A 17,853-nucleotide genomic window follows, 5' to 3' on the forward strand; every position below is an offset into this window, starting at 1 on the left:
TGTTGTTGTTAGATATCAATGGAGGCTGGGTGGCCATCTGTTGGAAGTGCTCTGATTGTGTATTCCTGCATGACAGTAGGCTGGACTAGTTGGCCCTGTGACTCTTCCTCTCTATGTCTTTATGATTTGAGGGCAGAATATTATACTTCCAATATCAGACTTGCTTTTGATTAAGTCCTTCCTCTCATCCTTTTTTCTCCATCTTTTGATATGTGTTCATCTTTTGATATGTGTGTTATTTCTTTGAAGTAGCAGATGTGTTTGTTTGTTTGTTATCTCAATGGTCTTCCTTATACCACACTTCTCTGGGTAGTTTGCAGTAAAGACTAGTAGTAAATTAAAATTCAACAGCAACACAAACCATCATAAAAATAGCTTATTTACTTTTTTGTACTCAGTTTCCATCTACCACTCCAAAAGGGCATAAAAATGACATTGTATTTCTGGGAGAAAGGGAATAAATTGAACCAATCTTTCTCTGCCTCATAAACTAAGGCACTAGTACATCAACAAAGGCAGGTGATGAAGTATGGTATTTTCAGTTGTTACAGAATTTAGAAGCTTGGGATACAACTCATCTGTATGACCAGAGCTTGAAAAGGTTATTTGCACTAAGATTGTCAGGATTCCTTAGCTAGAAGTAAGGATTCAAGGGGCTATAGATCAAGACACTTCTCAGCTCTGTGTCTGATGCTGTGAGTGACAATATAGATTACTATCTTCCTGCCCTCTTGCTCTCTTTTTTCTTTCTTTTCAAAACACCTTTCTTGGATATTAAGTCCCTCTTCGACTAACAGAGCAAAGGCATCACCCAAACCTCAGAAAAGCCACTTATTTCCCTAAACCTGCTTTGAAACTCATAAAATACTGCCCCATTCCTTCTGAGGTCCATCATTTGTGCATTACTCTCATAAGCAGCTTGTGTGTTCAGTCCAGTTGTTGAAACAGGTGCCAACTCTTGTGATTTCTTTCTCTCTTTTTTGCAAATTCAACATTGCCTGTAGGCTTAAAGTTCTTTTAAAATTTATTAGTTTGTTCTGAGTTCTGCAAATACAGGATCTGAAACATTATATAATGTGTTGTTACTACCCAGCTGCCAAAAGTATTACTTAAATACAGTAAAAAACTAGTAACACTAAAAAAAAGACTCCCATGTATTAACTGTCTTTAAACTGTGAAACTTAAGAAAGAGAATAGAACTTGTTTCTTCTTGAATTTTCTAACATGCTTCCTATATAAGCGCATTATTCCCCCCCACCCTCCCCTTTCTTTTCCCAGGAGCTGCAAAAGACTGTTGATCACCGCAAAGCCATCATTTTGTCAATCAACCTGTGCAGCTCAGAATTTATGCAGTCTGACAGTGAGGAAAACAAGAAGCTGCAGGAACGTCTTTCTCAGATGAACATGCGCTGGGACCACGTCTGCACTATGCTCGATGAATGGCGCTGTTCATTGCAGAATGCTCTAATGCAGTGTCAGGTCTGTTCTGCTGTAGGCAAATGCCTTTCCTGTGAGCTCCTGGGACAAGTTATAGCACCAGTTGTTTTCATTTTCTCTTGACCTGATTGTGTATACTTCATTGATTAGATTTACTATGTATACTAATGTATACATCAACCTCATGTATAAGTTGAGGACCAGTTTGTGAGCCAAAATGATGTATTTTAAGATGACATGTGCATAAGTTGCAGGTCTTCAGAGATTGAGAAACATCGGTAAATGTTATAAAATACTACTAGCACATATAAATGTGTTTGGCCTTCTGGATTGTGTCATTAACTAGTCATATCACCAAGAGTTGGCCACATTATGCTCATAGACAGCAACATGTGTATGAATGCCCTATTCTATACTCCCCATCAGTTCTGAGGGTAAGGAACATGTTTTCTTCATGATATACACAGAAGGAGTGAGAGGAAAATATGAGGACGTGGGTGGGAAGCAAGAAATGTGTGAAAGGGTGGAAGGAGGGCACAAAACACATTTCTGATCTACAAAATCCATGGGTTTGGAACATTATAGAACACAACATCTGAAAGCAGCTGTCCAGTTATGGCCAGGCATAACATGTTTATATGATGTTAAACTCTTTCCTGTTGGTTCTAGGATTTTCATGAGATGAGCCATGGTTTATTGCTGTGGCTGGAGAATATTGACAGGAGGAAAAATGAGATTGTACCTATCAATCCAAATCTGGACTCTGACACCCTGCAAGATCATCACAGACTTCTAATGGTAGAGTACCTTTACTTTAACCAACACAAAAGCAAAGAGGATTAATGAAAGTATTAGAATTCCTAAGTGGCATTCATACTGTATGCTTAATGTTTTAGTAACATTTTGATTCTAAAAGAGGGTGTATTTCTGGTCATGCTGTGTTCATGAATATTAAAGTCATTTTTCTTTGGGATGGGATGTGTTGCAATCTCTTAAAATTGTGTTCTCTTTATTGTGGAGTCCCTTTGACATATTTTTGGAAATGTGGAACCTCTAAAATATTGTGTGGGTAGATGTTTTAAGTAAAAAAAAAAACCATTTGCTGAATAATTCTCTCTTTGGATTCTTATATCTTTTTTCTTCTTAACTACAAACATCAGATGGTTTAACTTTATTTGCTACTTTTCCCCTTTGGTCACATTAGCAAGATGATTTTTTTTTCTTCATGATTGAACTTTTCTTTGGGTTTGAAACATTGTTCAAGCAATGTAATGTACATGCCTATCTTCCTAATAGCAAATACGACGTGAGCTGCTAGAATCTCAGCTGAAAGTGGCATCTCTTCAAGATATGTCCTGTCAACTCTTAGTAAATGCTGAAGGCAAAGATTGTCTAGAAGCCAAAGAGAAGGTCCATGTCATTGGAAACAGGCTCAAGATCCTCCTGAAAGAGGTCACACATCACATTAAAGAGCTAGAGAAAATCTTAGATATTTCTAGCAATCAGCTGGTAAGTCTTTCTATCATGCTGTCATCATTGTAGTATTCTGGTCTCAATTTTGCATCAAAGAAAGGCATTTATTATGATAGCAGATCTCTCTCAAATCTGCAGTTCCTGAAAGTATAATTTCCTTCCCTCTACAATCACAATCTATTTTTCAAAGACTCTATAGTTGTAGTTATAGCTGTAGCATTTCAAGTCTGTATCTTGTGGATGAAGAAAAATACTTCTGTCTTAGTTCTGAAGGTATGATTTCAGCACTTCCCACCGCATGGAATTTGTCCTGTTCTATTTCTGCTAAGTAAAGTCTAGAAAGAATGTGATGAGTTTTCAATCTGTCTGATGAACCACCCTGCGTATAAATAACATTTACAATTGAAAGGGTACATTGGTATCCACTGGGGTTTGGTTCCAGGACTCCCTATGGATCCTAGAATCTATTATAAATGAAGGCATAGTAAAAGGGCATTCCTTATATAAAATGACAAATGATCGCTGGAGAGAGCCTGAGGATCTGTAAAATAGCAAGAGACTATATACTAGAGTATAACTGTAAATCAGTGCGGTGCATTGCCAAATCAAGGTTTGCTTTTATGAATTTTCCACCAAATATTTTCAAGCCATGGTTGGTTGGATTTGTGAATGCAGTAATACCCACGAATATGGAAGAGCAACTGTACTTTCTTTTTACTCAGTTCACAAGACTTCTTACTTTAAAAAAGCAAGAATGGCCTTGTCTGGGCCAGCAATAACAATTCCCTCCCCAAAGCAACATAGAGTATTTGTATGCATGTCTTTACATACTGGGTAACCTGTAGTGATTTTGCTTTGGATTACATGTAACCAGACTTACTCTTTTACTTTCTTTCTTTCTTTTTAAATCCTATCTCCCAGTCTTTATGTTTTTTAAAAGATGGGAGTTTTGCTCTTTCTAATCTCTACTTATTCTGAATGTTAGGATCTCTCCTCATGGTCATCAGCTGATGAACTGGACACTTCAGGATCCCTCAGCCCCGTATCTGGAAGGAGTACACCAAGCAGACAGAGAACGGTAAAGTCACAATACACACCTTCTGCCTGCTCTTGTATGGAAACACCATGTAGCTGTAGCCAAATGTAAGATTTACACCATCACTTCTTCATAGGCCAAGAAAAAACACAACAATCCAGAAGAGTTTTCCCTTCAACAAAATACTGCTTCCCAAATTCTTTGCATTTCCTTCCCTGCATGAAATCAGAATTATACAATGCTAAATATAAATAAAGCCAGGACTCAAAGTGTGGTTGATGTATCATAATGTGGCATGCTGTCTTCTTTGTATTGTATTCCAAGCATAGCAACTGAGCAAAACCTGGGTTTGCACATAGATGTTTAATTGCTTTTATCTCCACCTTGTTAGTATATTTCATCTAGAACTCAAATTGGCAATTCAGGGTATGTAGCATTCTGAACTTGGGAGAATAAAACATCCATTCTAGGGGGATTTGTTGGAACAACCTCTGAAACTACATTCATACCTGCCATTCAGCTGGTGGGAGTCTGAGTAGAACAGAAACTTGGAAGAGTGCTTCCCTGAGTAGCTGATCAGATGACATGGAGGGACTCCCCAAAGGTTTGGAGAGTATTGCATGCATGACAAAAAAAAAAACAAGGCTTGAACTGCCCATGGAGCTGCTCTGCAGCAACATCTTTTCACAAATTGTCCCCAGACAATGGTGTGCCCAGAATGAATCAGGTATGTGGGAAACAGAAACCCAAGGCGGCTAAAAGCAACATAATTATTTGATGCAAGCTGATCTAAAATATGACAGAAGCAGCTAATTTGCTCACAATTATTATTTTTTTACTTGTGCAAAATTAAACATATGCAAGTTCAGAGTGGTATTACCATTTTTGGGATTTAAAAAAATCCTTGGCAATGAAGGTCAAAATCCTGATCAATGTTAATGCACCTGCTGCCCTATTTTTGTGGTGTTCTTGGCATTGAAATCAGCTTGTTTCCTCAGTTTACTGCTGATGTTCCAGCTAGTGATGAAAATGGGCTTTTTTCATTGCCTAGCCAATACTTTTTTATTTGTACCTCTGACTTCTCGAACATGGAAATTCTCATTCCTACTTTGAAATGAGCACTATTGCTCCATTCATGCATGTGTCAAAAATGTGCAAACAATGCTTTTCTTTTCTCATGCTCCTGCCCTGGAATACAGCACAAGGCAGACTCCATGTCACATGCAATGTACTATTCCTCACTGAGTCCTGTAGGGAACTTGGTTTGCATTCCTTTTATTTGTTTGATTTAATTTAAATATTATTCAGCTTTCCTTAGCTTTCAGAAAACTGTCAATTTTCATTTGCTCTCTTACAAAAGCATCTTAGTTCTGTCTTTATGAGCTCTATGGCCTCTTAATGTTGATTTTACTACATTCACTAGTTTCCTTTAGATCATAGTTTGAAAATGTAAAGGAAAACTGGCTTTTCAAGGGGAAATTAATCAGTTTTTTATTGTGTGGTTCATTAGTTTCATTTTTGCATCAACATTTCTAAAACATTCTAATGCATATCATGATTAGAGGATGAACATGAGAATGGTAGAGTATGTATCATAGCAAGCTATGATTTGCTAAATAATTCTGGGAATGTAATGGGCTTTATTTCAGTATTTTAGATCTGCACTAGTCATCTTTAACACAACACTGTTTGTTTGGTTGATTGATGTCCATTATTCTTTTTACCATCTCCACTGAATTCTGGAGCTTTAGCTTTAGTAGTTGAAATTCTATGATTACTTTTTCAACTATTTTCTTCAGGATATTTTTGGAGAAAAATATTTCTGCGCCAGATGCCAAAAATATAACATTCACTACACAAAACATGAAACAAGAAAAAGTAACAATTTTATTGAATCATAGAGTAGAAAGAGACCACAAGGGCCATCCAGCTCAACCCCCTACCTGGATTTTGTTATTTCTGTTATCATGGTGGGCTGATTAACACATGACAATAATAACAGAAGTTGTCCAGTGATTAAAATTAAAATAAGTGTTTACACACTTCAGGAATTATTGGCACATCAGTCGAAATAATTACCAAATGACAGTTTTTAGATGACCATACCAAACATAGCATAGGCTACTGCATCACAGATACAATCCACATATCACAGCCAACAACCACCTGGACTTCTGATGGTAATGTTAGGAGTCCATATGAAATATTGTTCCTCAAGTGTCATCTTCATGATTAGTATGATAGTAAGGTCAGCACCCAAAGTTTAAGTGATACTGAGAAACAAAATAATTGTCATGAGCTTCCAAAATTACAGTTACTGACTCTAAAAATGAAATTGAAAAGGAATATTTTTAAAAAATGCATGACCATCAAAACATTTTTAAAATATCAATGAGCAGTATAACATATTTTGTATAAATATAGATTAATACGGCAAACAATTTACATAGGCAACCTGCCATAAGTTTTTTATGTGCTGCATTTTTGTGTATTTCATTTTTGACATTAGTGTCATTTTTAGCTCATATATTATCTTTGGTTTCATATTCAATTAAGAAGGAGGAGAAAAGCCAGTTTCCTTGATTCATGGGAATTACTTACTCCATTTGATTTTGTGTTTCCTTTGCTGCACTTTTTGATTTGTTTTCATCAGTAGCTTGTCTTTATTTGCCTGGACTGAACATTCTTCTTTCTTTACCCCTGTTCATTGCAAACAGCCACGAGGCAAATGTAATGTCTCACAGCCTGGACCCTCTGTCAGCAGTCCACATAGCAGGTACCTTATTCTCCTGGTTTCTGCACTCTGTCCTAGAACTCCAAGCGGATGATAGAAAGTGCCCATAATGTGTGCTTGTCCACATTTGGTCTGCCAAAGCAACAGACATTAAGCAGAATAAATGTAGACTTTTCTCTACAAATATCAAATTGTGTCAAGACAAAAGGTTCATGCGAAAAAAGTATTTGGTATATCCTTTGTATTCAGCTTTGTTTCCAATTAAATTCAGTTTAAATCATTCATATGCATTAGATTGCATAGGTATCTGTACTAAATGATAGTGCTGTTAAAACATTTTTGGCAGATCCATGCTTAGTTCCACCACGGCAAAAACTTTTATCATCCTCTTTGTTTCTAGATGTTAAATTATGGCAGGTATATTGGACCCATATAGATATTCACAAAACCCACAAATCTGGATGAAATACTCTTTACTTTTTGTTTTTAATTAAGTTTGTAAAGTTTTGTACAGTTCGTGGGTTTTCACACCTCACAGATCTAATGATAATCCAAGGCCTGAAATACACTACAAATGAAGATTTGGCAGCAACACACCTTTTCTCCACTCTGAGAAAACTTCCTTGCAGAATCAGCAGACCAACCACAGACTGAGCCAGGTGTTTGCATACACAGGGGAATCTGAAAAGTTTGTGCCTCACCACCAGCAATCACTAGGGAGAGATTTAACAAGCTTTGTACTTGTGTCCAGCATAACATCTTCTCTGTTCCTAACAGTGCTTCCGCATTCTGTCATTGTTGTATATGTGTGCTTACGTGTGCCTCTTTTCACCTTTTTACCAATCAGCAATCCATGCTATCTATTTGACCCTTTCCCTCTTTATATGGCCAGAAATATAGTTAAGAACTCCAAAGCTGACAGATATTTGTGTTCTCAGACCTCTTCCATTTTGTTTTTCAATGGGAATGTGATTATATAAGAAGAAGGGAGGACTATAAAAATTTAGCTCACCATAGTTGTACAACTAGCCCTGTGGTATAGCCTTGCCAGCACTAAGTAAATTCTACTGGATGGCAGTAAAATCCAAGTTTTGTTGAAATCAGTGGAGGTAAAGTGCAGAACCCCAATTTTGCTCGACACAGCTGGCATGTCTACAATTCACTACATTGTGCTTTTGTAATTATTATTATTTAGATCTTTTTAGTAATTGCCTGAGTAATCTCACAGAAATATGATTTATGTTATACATCAACCATCTAAACAAGCATAAAGTAAACAAATCATGCAGTAAATTGATTTTTCTTAGCACTTGATGACAAGTCCTTGGGAATGCAAATTTCACTCTCCCTGCTGCCCAGCAAAATACTACTGTGAAATGGTTGGAATTAGCAATGCTTGTCAGCTAGCGACTTACTTCTATGTGCTTTTGACAATGCCTTAAATTTTTACAGCTTGTGCTTTTCCCATTATGCCACTTCACTCATAAGGAACAAGTAAATCTGATAAAAAAAATGCATGCACTCCTCCCTCCATAAAAATGTCCATCATCTTGACAATGTCACAAACAGCTTTTTTTTAAAAAAACTCCCCACTAAATTTGGTTGTTTCTCAAACTAAAGTAGACTCATTGAATCATTGGATCATCCATAAGGGTTAATTTGTGTTGATTCTCTGGAGCAGGGGTCCCCAAACTAAGGCCCGGGGGCCGGATCCGGCCCTCCAAGGTAATTTACCTGGCCCCCCGCTCTCATTTATAATATAATATTTTTATATCAGTTTTAATAATATAATATATTGTATATACATATAATATTGATAATATTATCATTTTATACAATACAATACTAACAATAATATCATATAATAATATTAATTATATGTTATATATTACATATAATATTACAGTATAGTATAGTTCAATATAGTATAATGCTAATATTGTGCTATGCTAATAATATAATATATTGTATGTACATACAGCTGCTCTGAGTTCCCTTTGGGGTGAGAAGGGTGGGATATAAATGTAGTAAATAAATGTAGTAAATGAATAAATAAATAATTTTGGACTTAGGCTTGCCCAAAGTCTGAAATGACTTGAAGACACACAACAACAACAACAACAACAACAACAACAACAATCCTAATTAACCTATCTCATTGGCCAGAAGCAGGCCCACACTTCCTATTGAAATCCTGATAGGTTTATGTTGGTTAAAATTATTTTCATTTTTAAATATTGTATTGTTCTTTCATTGTTATTGTTGTTTTGCACTACAAATAAGACATGTGCAGTGTGCATAGGAATTTGTTCGGTTTTTTTCCCCAAATGATAATTCGGCCCCTCAACAGTCTGAAGGATAGTGGACCGGCCCTCTGCTTTAAAAGTTTGGGGACCCCTGCTCTGGAGTTTTGGAAAATGGCTTTACAGCATTTGTATTTTGGTAGAACAGCACATGAAATACATAATTAATTTTACTTTTATATTTCTAAAAGTAAAGTTTGTTGTTTACAGAACTAAAGAAAAATGAATTGGTAACTTTTACACATGTCTGTTTTACTCTATCCACAGCAGCAGTACATTTATATATCCAAATCCCCCTTGCTCTTTCTTACCACACACAATAATGAGCATAAATCTCTGAAAGCAAATTTTGCATTGGCACCAATCTTATGACTTATTCAAAGAGAGGCAATTTCTCTATGTCGCATCATTCCCCCTCAATTTGGGTTTACTTCTTAAAAGTTGTATTATCTAAAGCTATTTCCCATTGCCTATTTTCTTAAAACACAAACTAAAGAAAATGTCAGTGTTCCACTCACTATAATCACTCAGTGACCAAACCCAGTGAAACTTACCCTGTTGTACATTGAGTATCCCTTATCTAGAAATCCAAAATTATCCACATGGGTGGCTACAATGGTGACATTTTAATTTTCTGATGACCTTTAGACTACAAGCATAAAGTATATGAATTGTCGATTTGGTTCCCATCTCCTAAGACATTTCAATGTACAGGTGTTCCAAAACCTGAAAACAATTCAGAATTCCAAAATACTTCTGGTCCAAAAGCGTTCTAGCTATGGGATACTCAACCTATTTCTGCATAAATTAGTTGGATTTTGGAAGACAAGGGCAACTTGTTGCTTGGGATGGGACAACAGTAGTTCCCTTTTTCTTCAGAAAATTCAGCCACCTTGGTATTATGTGTTGGTTTTACCAGTCAGCCAATAGGCTAGCATGCACCTTAGCCACATTTTGTAGCTTTAGGGCCTGACCACCTTTTCACTGTGGCCTCTATGCGGCACCTTTCAGATCTGCTTTCTCCAACACTATTTATTAACACAGCTCTTAACAGTACAACACAATAATCAATTTGTCACTCAGACAAGCATGGAAAACAAACTACTCTCACTGAATGGGAAAATTAATCAAGCATGAAAGTCAAGCAGGTTGTAGCTGATGTATAATGCTTTTTCAACTGATAAAGGAGCACAGGCTGTTGCTGCGTTCTTTAATGTTCTGGCATGCCTCTGATCTACTTACCTGTGTTTGATCTTGCACTGGATCAGCAAGCCTTGGAGGCCTGAGGATATGAAAGGAAATAAGGTCATTTAACTCACAGAATGCTGCTGCTGAAAATTAAATGAGCAATGGTCATAACAATCCTAAATACAGCATTCTGCTCTTTCATAAGAAGAAGCTGCCTAAAAATCAGTCAATATTTTGTCAAGGTTCAGTTCAGAATTGTTTTAGTCTGCTTTCTCCCATTGGTACCAATTACTTTGGCAGGCAAAAGTGCATATGTGTAACTCAGTTCCTAACATTCATGTCTAAGCAGCAAGTTGATCCATTAATAGGTGGCCATGTATCCCAGGATCATGGATTCTGACAAGATAAAGTCCACAAAAAGAAAATATTGTTTGTTTGCAGGAAAGGATGTCCTCAGCAATTAGTATTGGGTCATATGGGGGGGGGGGGGGGGACCAATGACATACAGTATATCAATATCCAAAGTGATGCATAAGCTTTCTATTGCCAGAAATGGCAAACGGAGCTATTCTCATACAAGAGAGATTCCCATCACAGGCGACAGCTGGAAAACCCTTCTTGTACAAAATCTGTATCACTGGACTGCAGCCATGGACTTGAGTCTATATAGATATTTTCATTTGATAAAAAGGTTAAGAGATTGAAGTGATTGTAGATGTGTTTACATTGTAGGCTCCCTGAAAGAGCTTTATTTAGATGTTGGCGCCAGTGATCCAGTCAGCACTATTAATCAAGCATTATGCTCTTTTGTTCCACTCTTCATTTCTAGTGTTAACCCAACCTTAAAGATCACTTTGGCATTCATAAAATAAAGAAATATATGGCTAGCCCAAGTAACATCAGGAATGATTTCCATGTCCAGTTGGTAGCTGTGGCTTTGCTTATGACTTAATAACTTTGCTCAGACATGTCAAAGTTGGCATTCATTATATGCAGGTTTTGGAGATGTACACCAACCCCCAGAGGCTAGACTTAATGTCAGGGGAATACCTTTACGTTTACCTATCATACTAGAATCCAGGGTCATCCACAGGAGCAGAATGGTGAGATCTGAAGCAGTTTAGAAGTACTTCTTTATACAGTGTAATGCATGGAATTGCCTTTAGCATGTAAGACATAAGCCACATGAAATGTTTTTTTAAAAAAAACTATGCTTGCTAAAGGGAAATCTAATCCAGCATTACGTTTTCACAGTAGCCATCAATATACTCATGGGAAGACCAGAAGCAGGATATGCGTAAAATATCATCCTCCTGTTCATATTTCCCAGCAACTGGTATACTAGTACTGGAAATATCACAATCTCATTCCAGTTGATTTTCTCACCCATGCATTATGCTGTATAAAGAAGTATTTATTCTAAACTGTCTCAGATCTCTTTCTGCTTCTGTGGATAACCCTAGATTGTAGTGTAATACATTGTTTTTCTAGCAACCTCTGCATAATTTTTGCATCTCTACAGGATGCTGCAATATTTTCAAGAACATTATTTACATATCTTAAGGTGCCCAAACACGGGACAATGTTACATCATATATAGAATTAGATCCAGAATTCTGCTCAGAATATGATGACTTTTGTCGATTTAATATTTTTGCAAGCCCAGTACCAACTTCCTCATTATTCCAGAGTCCCAAAACCACCAGAATAGATTTGGAGTGATGGAAAGGGAATAGGGAATGATTAAAGATATTCTCTCCCATTCTACAGAACAGCTCTATCAGATCAGACACCTCCTGTGGATGGCTCCAAACTGTAGTCTAGCCTATATTAATCAAAGCCATTAAAAACTGCATATCATTGTTTATCTCAGCATCTTCAAGCTATGAATCCTTAAAAGTTTCATTCAATCTATTGAGACCTTGGATTTCAGTAACTAGAATTATTCAACTGTCCATTCATTTGTAAGTGTTTTTATTTCCGTACAGAAATTTGCACCCAATACATCAAAAATGGGTCCTTAAGAAATAAGAAATATACAAGTATAATTGATTTTCTCCTTTGCCATATTAATCACCAACACCAATCATCGTGCCATAGTAATAACACCCTCCATTCCTGTTTTTGGTTCAGACATATATTGTAATCCCTCTTCCTGTAGTTAAGAATGCAAATTGTAAATACAGTAGAGTCTCGTCCAACATAAACGGGCCGGCAGAACGTTGGATAAGCGAATAAGTTGGATAATAAGGAGAGATTAAGGAGAAGCCTATTAAACATCAAATTAGGTTATGATTTTACAAATTAAGCACCAAAACATCATGTTATACAACAAATTTGACAGAAAAAGTAGTTCAATATGCAGTAATGCTACATAGTAATTACTGTATTTATGAATTTAGCACCAAAAATAATGATATATTGAAAACATTGACTACAAAAATGCGTTGGATAATCCAGAACGTTGGATAAGCGAATGTTGGATAAGTGAGACTCTACTGTAGTTGTTTTAGACAGAGATTAAATAAAGCCCTCTGCCACAAAGTTGCTGTTCCAACATACATATTTCTGGACTATATAGGTTTGGGGGGGTTTTTTATTAATATAAATTATCTTTTATACTAAAGTAGCTGCTAGTTTTAAAAACAATTCAGGGAAGACAGCTCCTGGTTCAACAATCCACTTGTGCATCGGTGGTCTAGAATGGGTTGTTTGCTTGGGATATAGCCCTATGAGATTCAGAAACTGGGAGGTTTTTTAAACTCTGTACATTTATTTATAATATAATTTTGCTGCATAATTATCTTGAAGTATAACTATAGCACTAGTAATAATGGACTGCCTCCAAAAGGACTTGTTTATACATAGAATCTATTGGACTGAACATGAAAGTTAGCTGTAAGTAAGTTCTAGTGACTTCAGCAAGATCTCAGAATGACTAATTTAATCTAGATTCAGCCTACTAGAAGTGGTTGTGATGAAGATAATGATGGAACTCACTGCCTAGATTTTTTCACAGAGCATGATAAATATACACATGCTACTTAAATGTACTTTCAATACAATTTACAGTCTTACAGAGATGAAAAAATACAAAATGTAAAAAATTGGAGAAAGAAAAAAAATGCAAAATCTTAAGCAAAAAAAATCCATCAAGAAAAAAATAAAGATTCAGAAAATTTTCTAATGAAATGACTGAAAAAGTAAAATATGCAGAAATCAAAAAAAGTTAGTATGTGCTTGGCAATAGATTATTTATGCATGCATTCTAATCAAAAGTGGACACACATTAGCAAAACTGCTCGCAGAAATAATGACTTCAGTCTGGGTTATAGGATAAAATACTTAAGAGTAGAACAGGAAAGGCAAACAATTAACATGCAGTAATTCAGATTGACAAAGCATGGGGAAATCACTGAAGGAATCTACATGAATGCGAGAATATTAGTGATGTTGGTTTGATTGAATTTAATTTTATCTTCCAAAACAAAAGTTTCCCCAAGGCAGCTAGACAAAGTAATGGAACTGAAATCATTTAGGAAACTGTTTCTAACCCAACACAGCATCATATTCCAAAGAGAGAAAGGGATGATGATTCACTGAATCAAATATTCCTAAGCTTATATATGTTATCAAATTATGGATATTGTTAGCTTTTGTTCGTGAACTTACTTGTGTGCAGTGCTAGAACTACAGAAAATGGGAGTGAGACGTTTTGTTTTTATTTTGGTTTTCACTGCACAAGGGGACTATTGCATTCATGGTTACCTCTGTATGTTATAAACACAAAATTCATATCCTTCGTTTTTCAAGGATGTAGATCAGGGGTCCTCAAACTTTTAAAGCAGAGGGCTGATCTACAATCCTTCAGACTGTGGAGGGGCCAAATTATCATTTGGAAAAAAAATGAACAAATTCCTGTGCACACTGCACATGTCTTATTTGTAGTGAAAAAAAACCCCAACAAAAATGAAAGAGCAATATAATATTTTAAAATGAAAACAATTGTAACCAACATAAACCTATTGGGATTTCAATGGGAAGTGTGGGCCTGCTTCTGGCCAATGAGATAGTCAAGTTAATTAGGATTGTTGTTGTTGTGTGCCTTCAAGTCATTTCAGACGTTGGGTGAGCCTAAGTCTAAAATTATTTATTTATTCATTTACTACATTTATTTATTACATTTATATCCCGCACTTCTCAACCCGAAGGGGACTCAGAGCAGCTGAGCACAATATTAGCATCATATATTACTATATTGAACTATACCACTATACTGTAATATTATATGTAATATATAACATATAATGGGGGGCCCTGATGGCACAGTGTGTTAAAGCACTGAGCTGCTGAACTTGTGGACCAAAAGGTTCCAGGTTCAAATCCCTAAAGTGGAATGAGTACCCGCTGTTAGCCCAAGCTCCTGCCAACCTAGCAGTTCGAAAACATGCAAATGTGAGTAGATCAATAGGTACCGCTCCGGTGGGAAGGTAACAGCGCTCCATGCAGTCATGCCAGCCACATGACCTTGGAGGTGTCTACGGACGACGCTGGCTCTTCGGTTTAGAAATGGAGATGAGCACCCACCCTCAGAGTCAGACATGACTGGACTTAATGTCAGGGGAAACCTTTTTATAACATATAATTAATATTATTATATGGTATTATTATTAGTATTATATTGTATAACATTATAATATTATTATCAATATTATATGTATATACAATATATTATATTATTTAAAATAATATAAAAATATTATATTATAAAACTGATGGCGGGGGCCAGGTAAATAACCTTGGAGGGCCGCATCCGGCCCCCGGGCCTTAGTTTGGGGACCCCTGATGTAGATTGTATAACCCAAGCCATTGCTTGCTAGGTAGCATAGCTGTAAGGCTTTCCTGAAAATGTTACTTCTAGTATATGAACATGGGGACAGGAAGGCATGATCCCAGAAGTCAGTATAGAGGAACTTCTTAGAATGATTTCTTGAAGGTGCTACTAGATCTCCCCCAACCCCATCCTTTAAATTTTTCATTACTGTCCCTATTATCTGGGTGGAGGCCACAAGAGGTGCTAGACAGAGAAGGATAGTCCATTTTACAGAGAGGGAGGGGGTTGGAAGTAACACCCCCCCCCCCCAATTTTCCTGTTATTCCTCCCACCCATGTCGCCATCATGGAAACAACCCTCATTTATGAAATGGGAACTGGGGAAGGGGAATAACCAGCAAAAATGGAGGAAATAGAACCCCCTTGCGGCATCCACCAGGATAATAGAACAGCACCAATTTTTCAGATCTCTTTGGAAAGTCATATCACTGTTCGCAAATTGTCTGCAAAAGGCTAAGCAGTGAGCAAGAGTCATGTGAGGAAGTAGTCATATCATTAAAATAAGGCTGTGTAGACACTATGTTGGCAATTCACCAACTCTGCTTATTCTTCTTTTTTCTGTAGCTCAGCTTGTTAATTCCTCATGTTGGCAACATCACATACTAGAAGGCTGGGTCTAATTAAACTTTAATATAAAATGCTCTGATGCTGTTAAATGTGCCATGTCCTTTCTATGCATTCATAATATAAGACCATACATAATATCAGTTTATCCATCTTTCTATCTTCAACTTCAGAGGTATTCTTGTAAATAATCTGGAACCTTTTGTTTTTGATCTTTTACCTATTGCCAGCCCTATCATCATAAACAGTCAATCATTCATTAGTTTCAAACATTTAAGCCTGTAGTTAGTCAAGTAAAAGTAGCAAAGGGAACTTCCTTATTTTATTGAGGGATTTTTGAGAGATGAGAAGAGAAATGTCTATAAATTGAAAGGTAGCGGTGAAAAGACATACCCACTCCCTCTCATTTCAAGGTTGACAATAGCAGATGAAGTCACTTTGATTAATCACAAGGATAAAGGGTGGATATTATTTTTTGAAACTTGAAATCCATGTCAGGACAAGCAAAAGTTCTTTTGTAAATTTTTCTAAATTCTTTTCCTTATGGTTGTAAATTATACTACTAGAGGAGAATCCATCTGAAGTTAAACAATGGCTTTAATTGCTGGTTCAGTGCAAAATGAGGCCACAGCATTCTCTACATCTGGATGCCAAAATGCTGAATATTCTTGTATTATTGTTCCCATGGTTTGAATAACAATTTTAAAAGGTCTACATCGCTAAAGAAATATAGTGAATTCATAGTTCCTTACCTCCTCCAAAAATAGTTTGCTTGAAAACAAATCTTATTTGTGTAGAGTTGTATAGTTCAGTGTTAATACCATAAGGCCAATTTAAGTTATTGTGGACCATGGTTATTGTACTTGATAACATTGGATTTTTCAGAAATAGTCATGTACTACAGTTTCAAAGCAGACTTCTAACAATGGTAACATAAAACATACAAATTTTTCCAAATAATGGATGTCACAAGTGTAGTTAAACTAGCGTGTCCAGGGAGCCTGTTGTTGACTCAATGTCCCTTTATGATAAGTTCAAATTTCCTTTGGATTTTTCCTGCAGGCCCAGAAGAGCTGGCTCCGATTCCTCCCATTCTGATGGTCAGCTAGTTGGGCGGCAACGACCACAGCGGCAGCAATGTTTTTTCCTCAGGGTCCTCAGAGCTGCTCTCCCACTCCAGCTTCTCTTGCTTTTCCTGGTTGGCCTTGCCTGTCTGGTGCCAATGACAGAGGAAGACTATAGCTGCACCCTCTCAAATAACTTTGCACGCTCCTTTCACCCCATGTTAAGATATACCAATGGCCCACCACCTTTATGAAGCCGCTGAAAAGATGACTGGGAAGTGGGGGTATTTCCTATGCAGGTACACCCATGATAGTAGCTTTCCTGTGACCACTGTGCCCAGAAGAAGAAGGGTTTTTGGCATCACTGAAAATGCATCAGTACCAACATGAGCCATGCTTTATGTGAGTAATGTCACATCTTTGGAACTGGGAATGCTATGAAATAATTGACATCATCTTTATTTTCCAGCAATGTTCTGGAATTTTCAGCCACTTTTATAAGTTGGACTGGTGCCGTGTACTATGCATAGCCAAGAACTTCAATCTGAAGGAAGACCGTTCCTGTTGTGGATGGATCATAAAGGTCTCTTACTCAATCTTTTCATATCTACAACTATTGGCATTTTACAGTATGCACAATATATATAAACAAACTGTGCTAAAGCAATTTTAGAGACTATTGTAACATAAAATTTTAAAGAACATATAAAGCAATGTATTATATCCCCCATTTTTTGTGGGGTTTGGGGTGGGGCATGATGTTCTAACCTTGGCTTTGGATGCACAAGCTGTAAATCTGAATGGCACTTTTTATAGTTTAAAAAAAATAATGGATGTAATAAATGAAATCTTGGAAGGCTTTGTGAACAAGCCAAGAATGTTAAGTATTAAAAAGAAATGTATTTATATATGTACAGTTTGCTAATAATGGTTTTGTTGCAGTGATTTCTTGTTTGAGAAACAGAAGCAAAATGTCAAGGACAAAATCTCTCTCTCTCGCTCTCTCTCTCTCTCACACACACACACACATGCACATATATGTGTTAGAATTCCATAACAAACTCATATACAGGCAGTCCCTGAGTTACAAACATCCAACTTACAAATGACTTACTATTAAGAACAGGGGCAAGACAACAGGAGTGAGAGAAATTTACCTCT

General features: G+C 36.6%; 1 protein-coding gene across 19 annotated transcripts in view; it reads left to right on the forward strand.

Annotated features, from left to right (window-relative positions):
• syne1 (spectrin repeat containing nuclear envelope protein 1) overlaps window positions 1-17,602 on the forward strand; it is a 371,674-nt gene extending 354,072 nt beyond the window's left edge. For 18 of the 19 annotated variants that reach the window (XM_062977181.1, XM_062977206.1, XM_062977194.1 and 15 more), the window contains 6 exons: window positions 1,279-1,479; window positions 2,107-2,235; window positions 2,734-2,946; window positions 3,896-3,988; window positions 6,664-6,722; window positions 16,691-17,602. In XM_062977181.1, coding sequence (XP_062833251.1) covers window positions 1,279-1,479; window positions 2,107-2,235; window positions 2,734-2,946; window positions 3,896-3,988; window positions 6,664-6,722; window positions 16,691-16,946 — 951 coding nt within the window. In that variant the 3' untranslated portion in view covers window positions 16,947-17,602. The remainder of the gene's footprint in view (window positions 1-1,278; window positions 1,480-2,106; window positions 2,236-2,733; window positions 2,947-3,895; window positions 3,989-6,663; window positions 6,723-16,690) is intronic. The other variant, XM_062977235.1, reaches the window with a different exon arrangement.
• The last annotated feature ends 251 nt before the right edge of the window (window positions 17,603-17,853 follow it).

This window comes from Anolis carolinensis, chromosome 1, assembly GCF_035594765.1.
Source record: "Anolis carolinensis isolate JA03-04 chromosome 1, rAnoCar3.1.pri, whole genome shotgun sequence".
In the NCBI taxonomy this organism is placed as follows: Eukaryota; Metazoa; Chordata; class Lepidosauria; order Squamata; family Dactyloidae; genus Anolis; species Anolis carolinensis.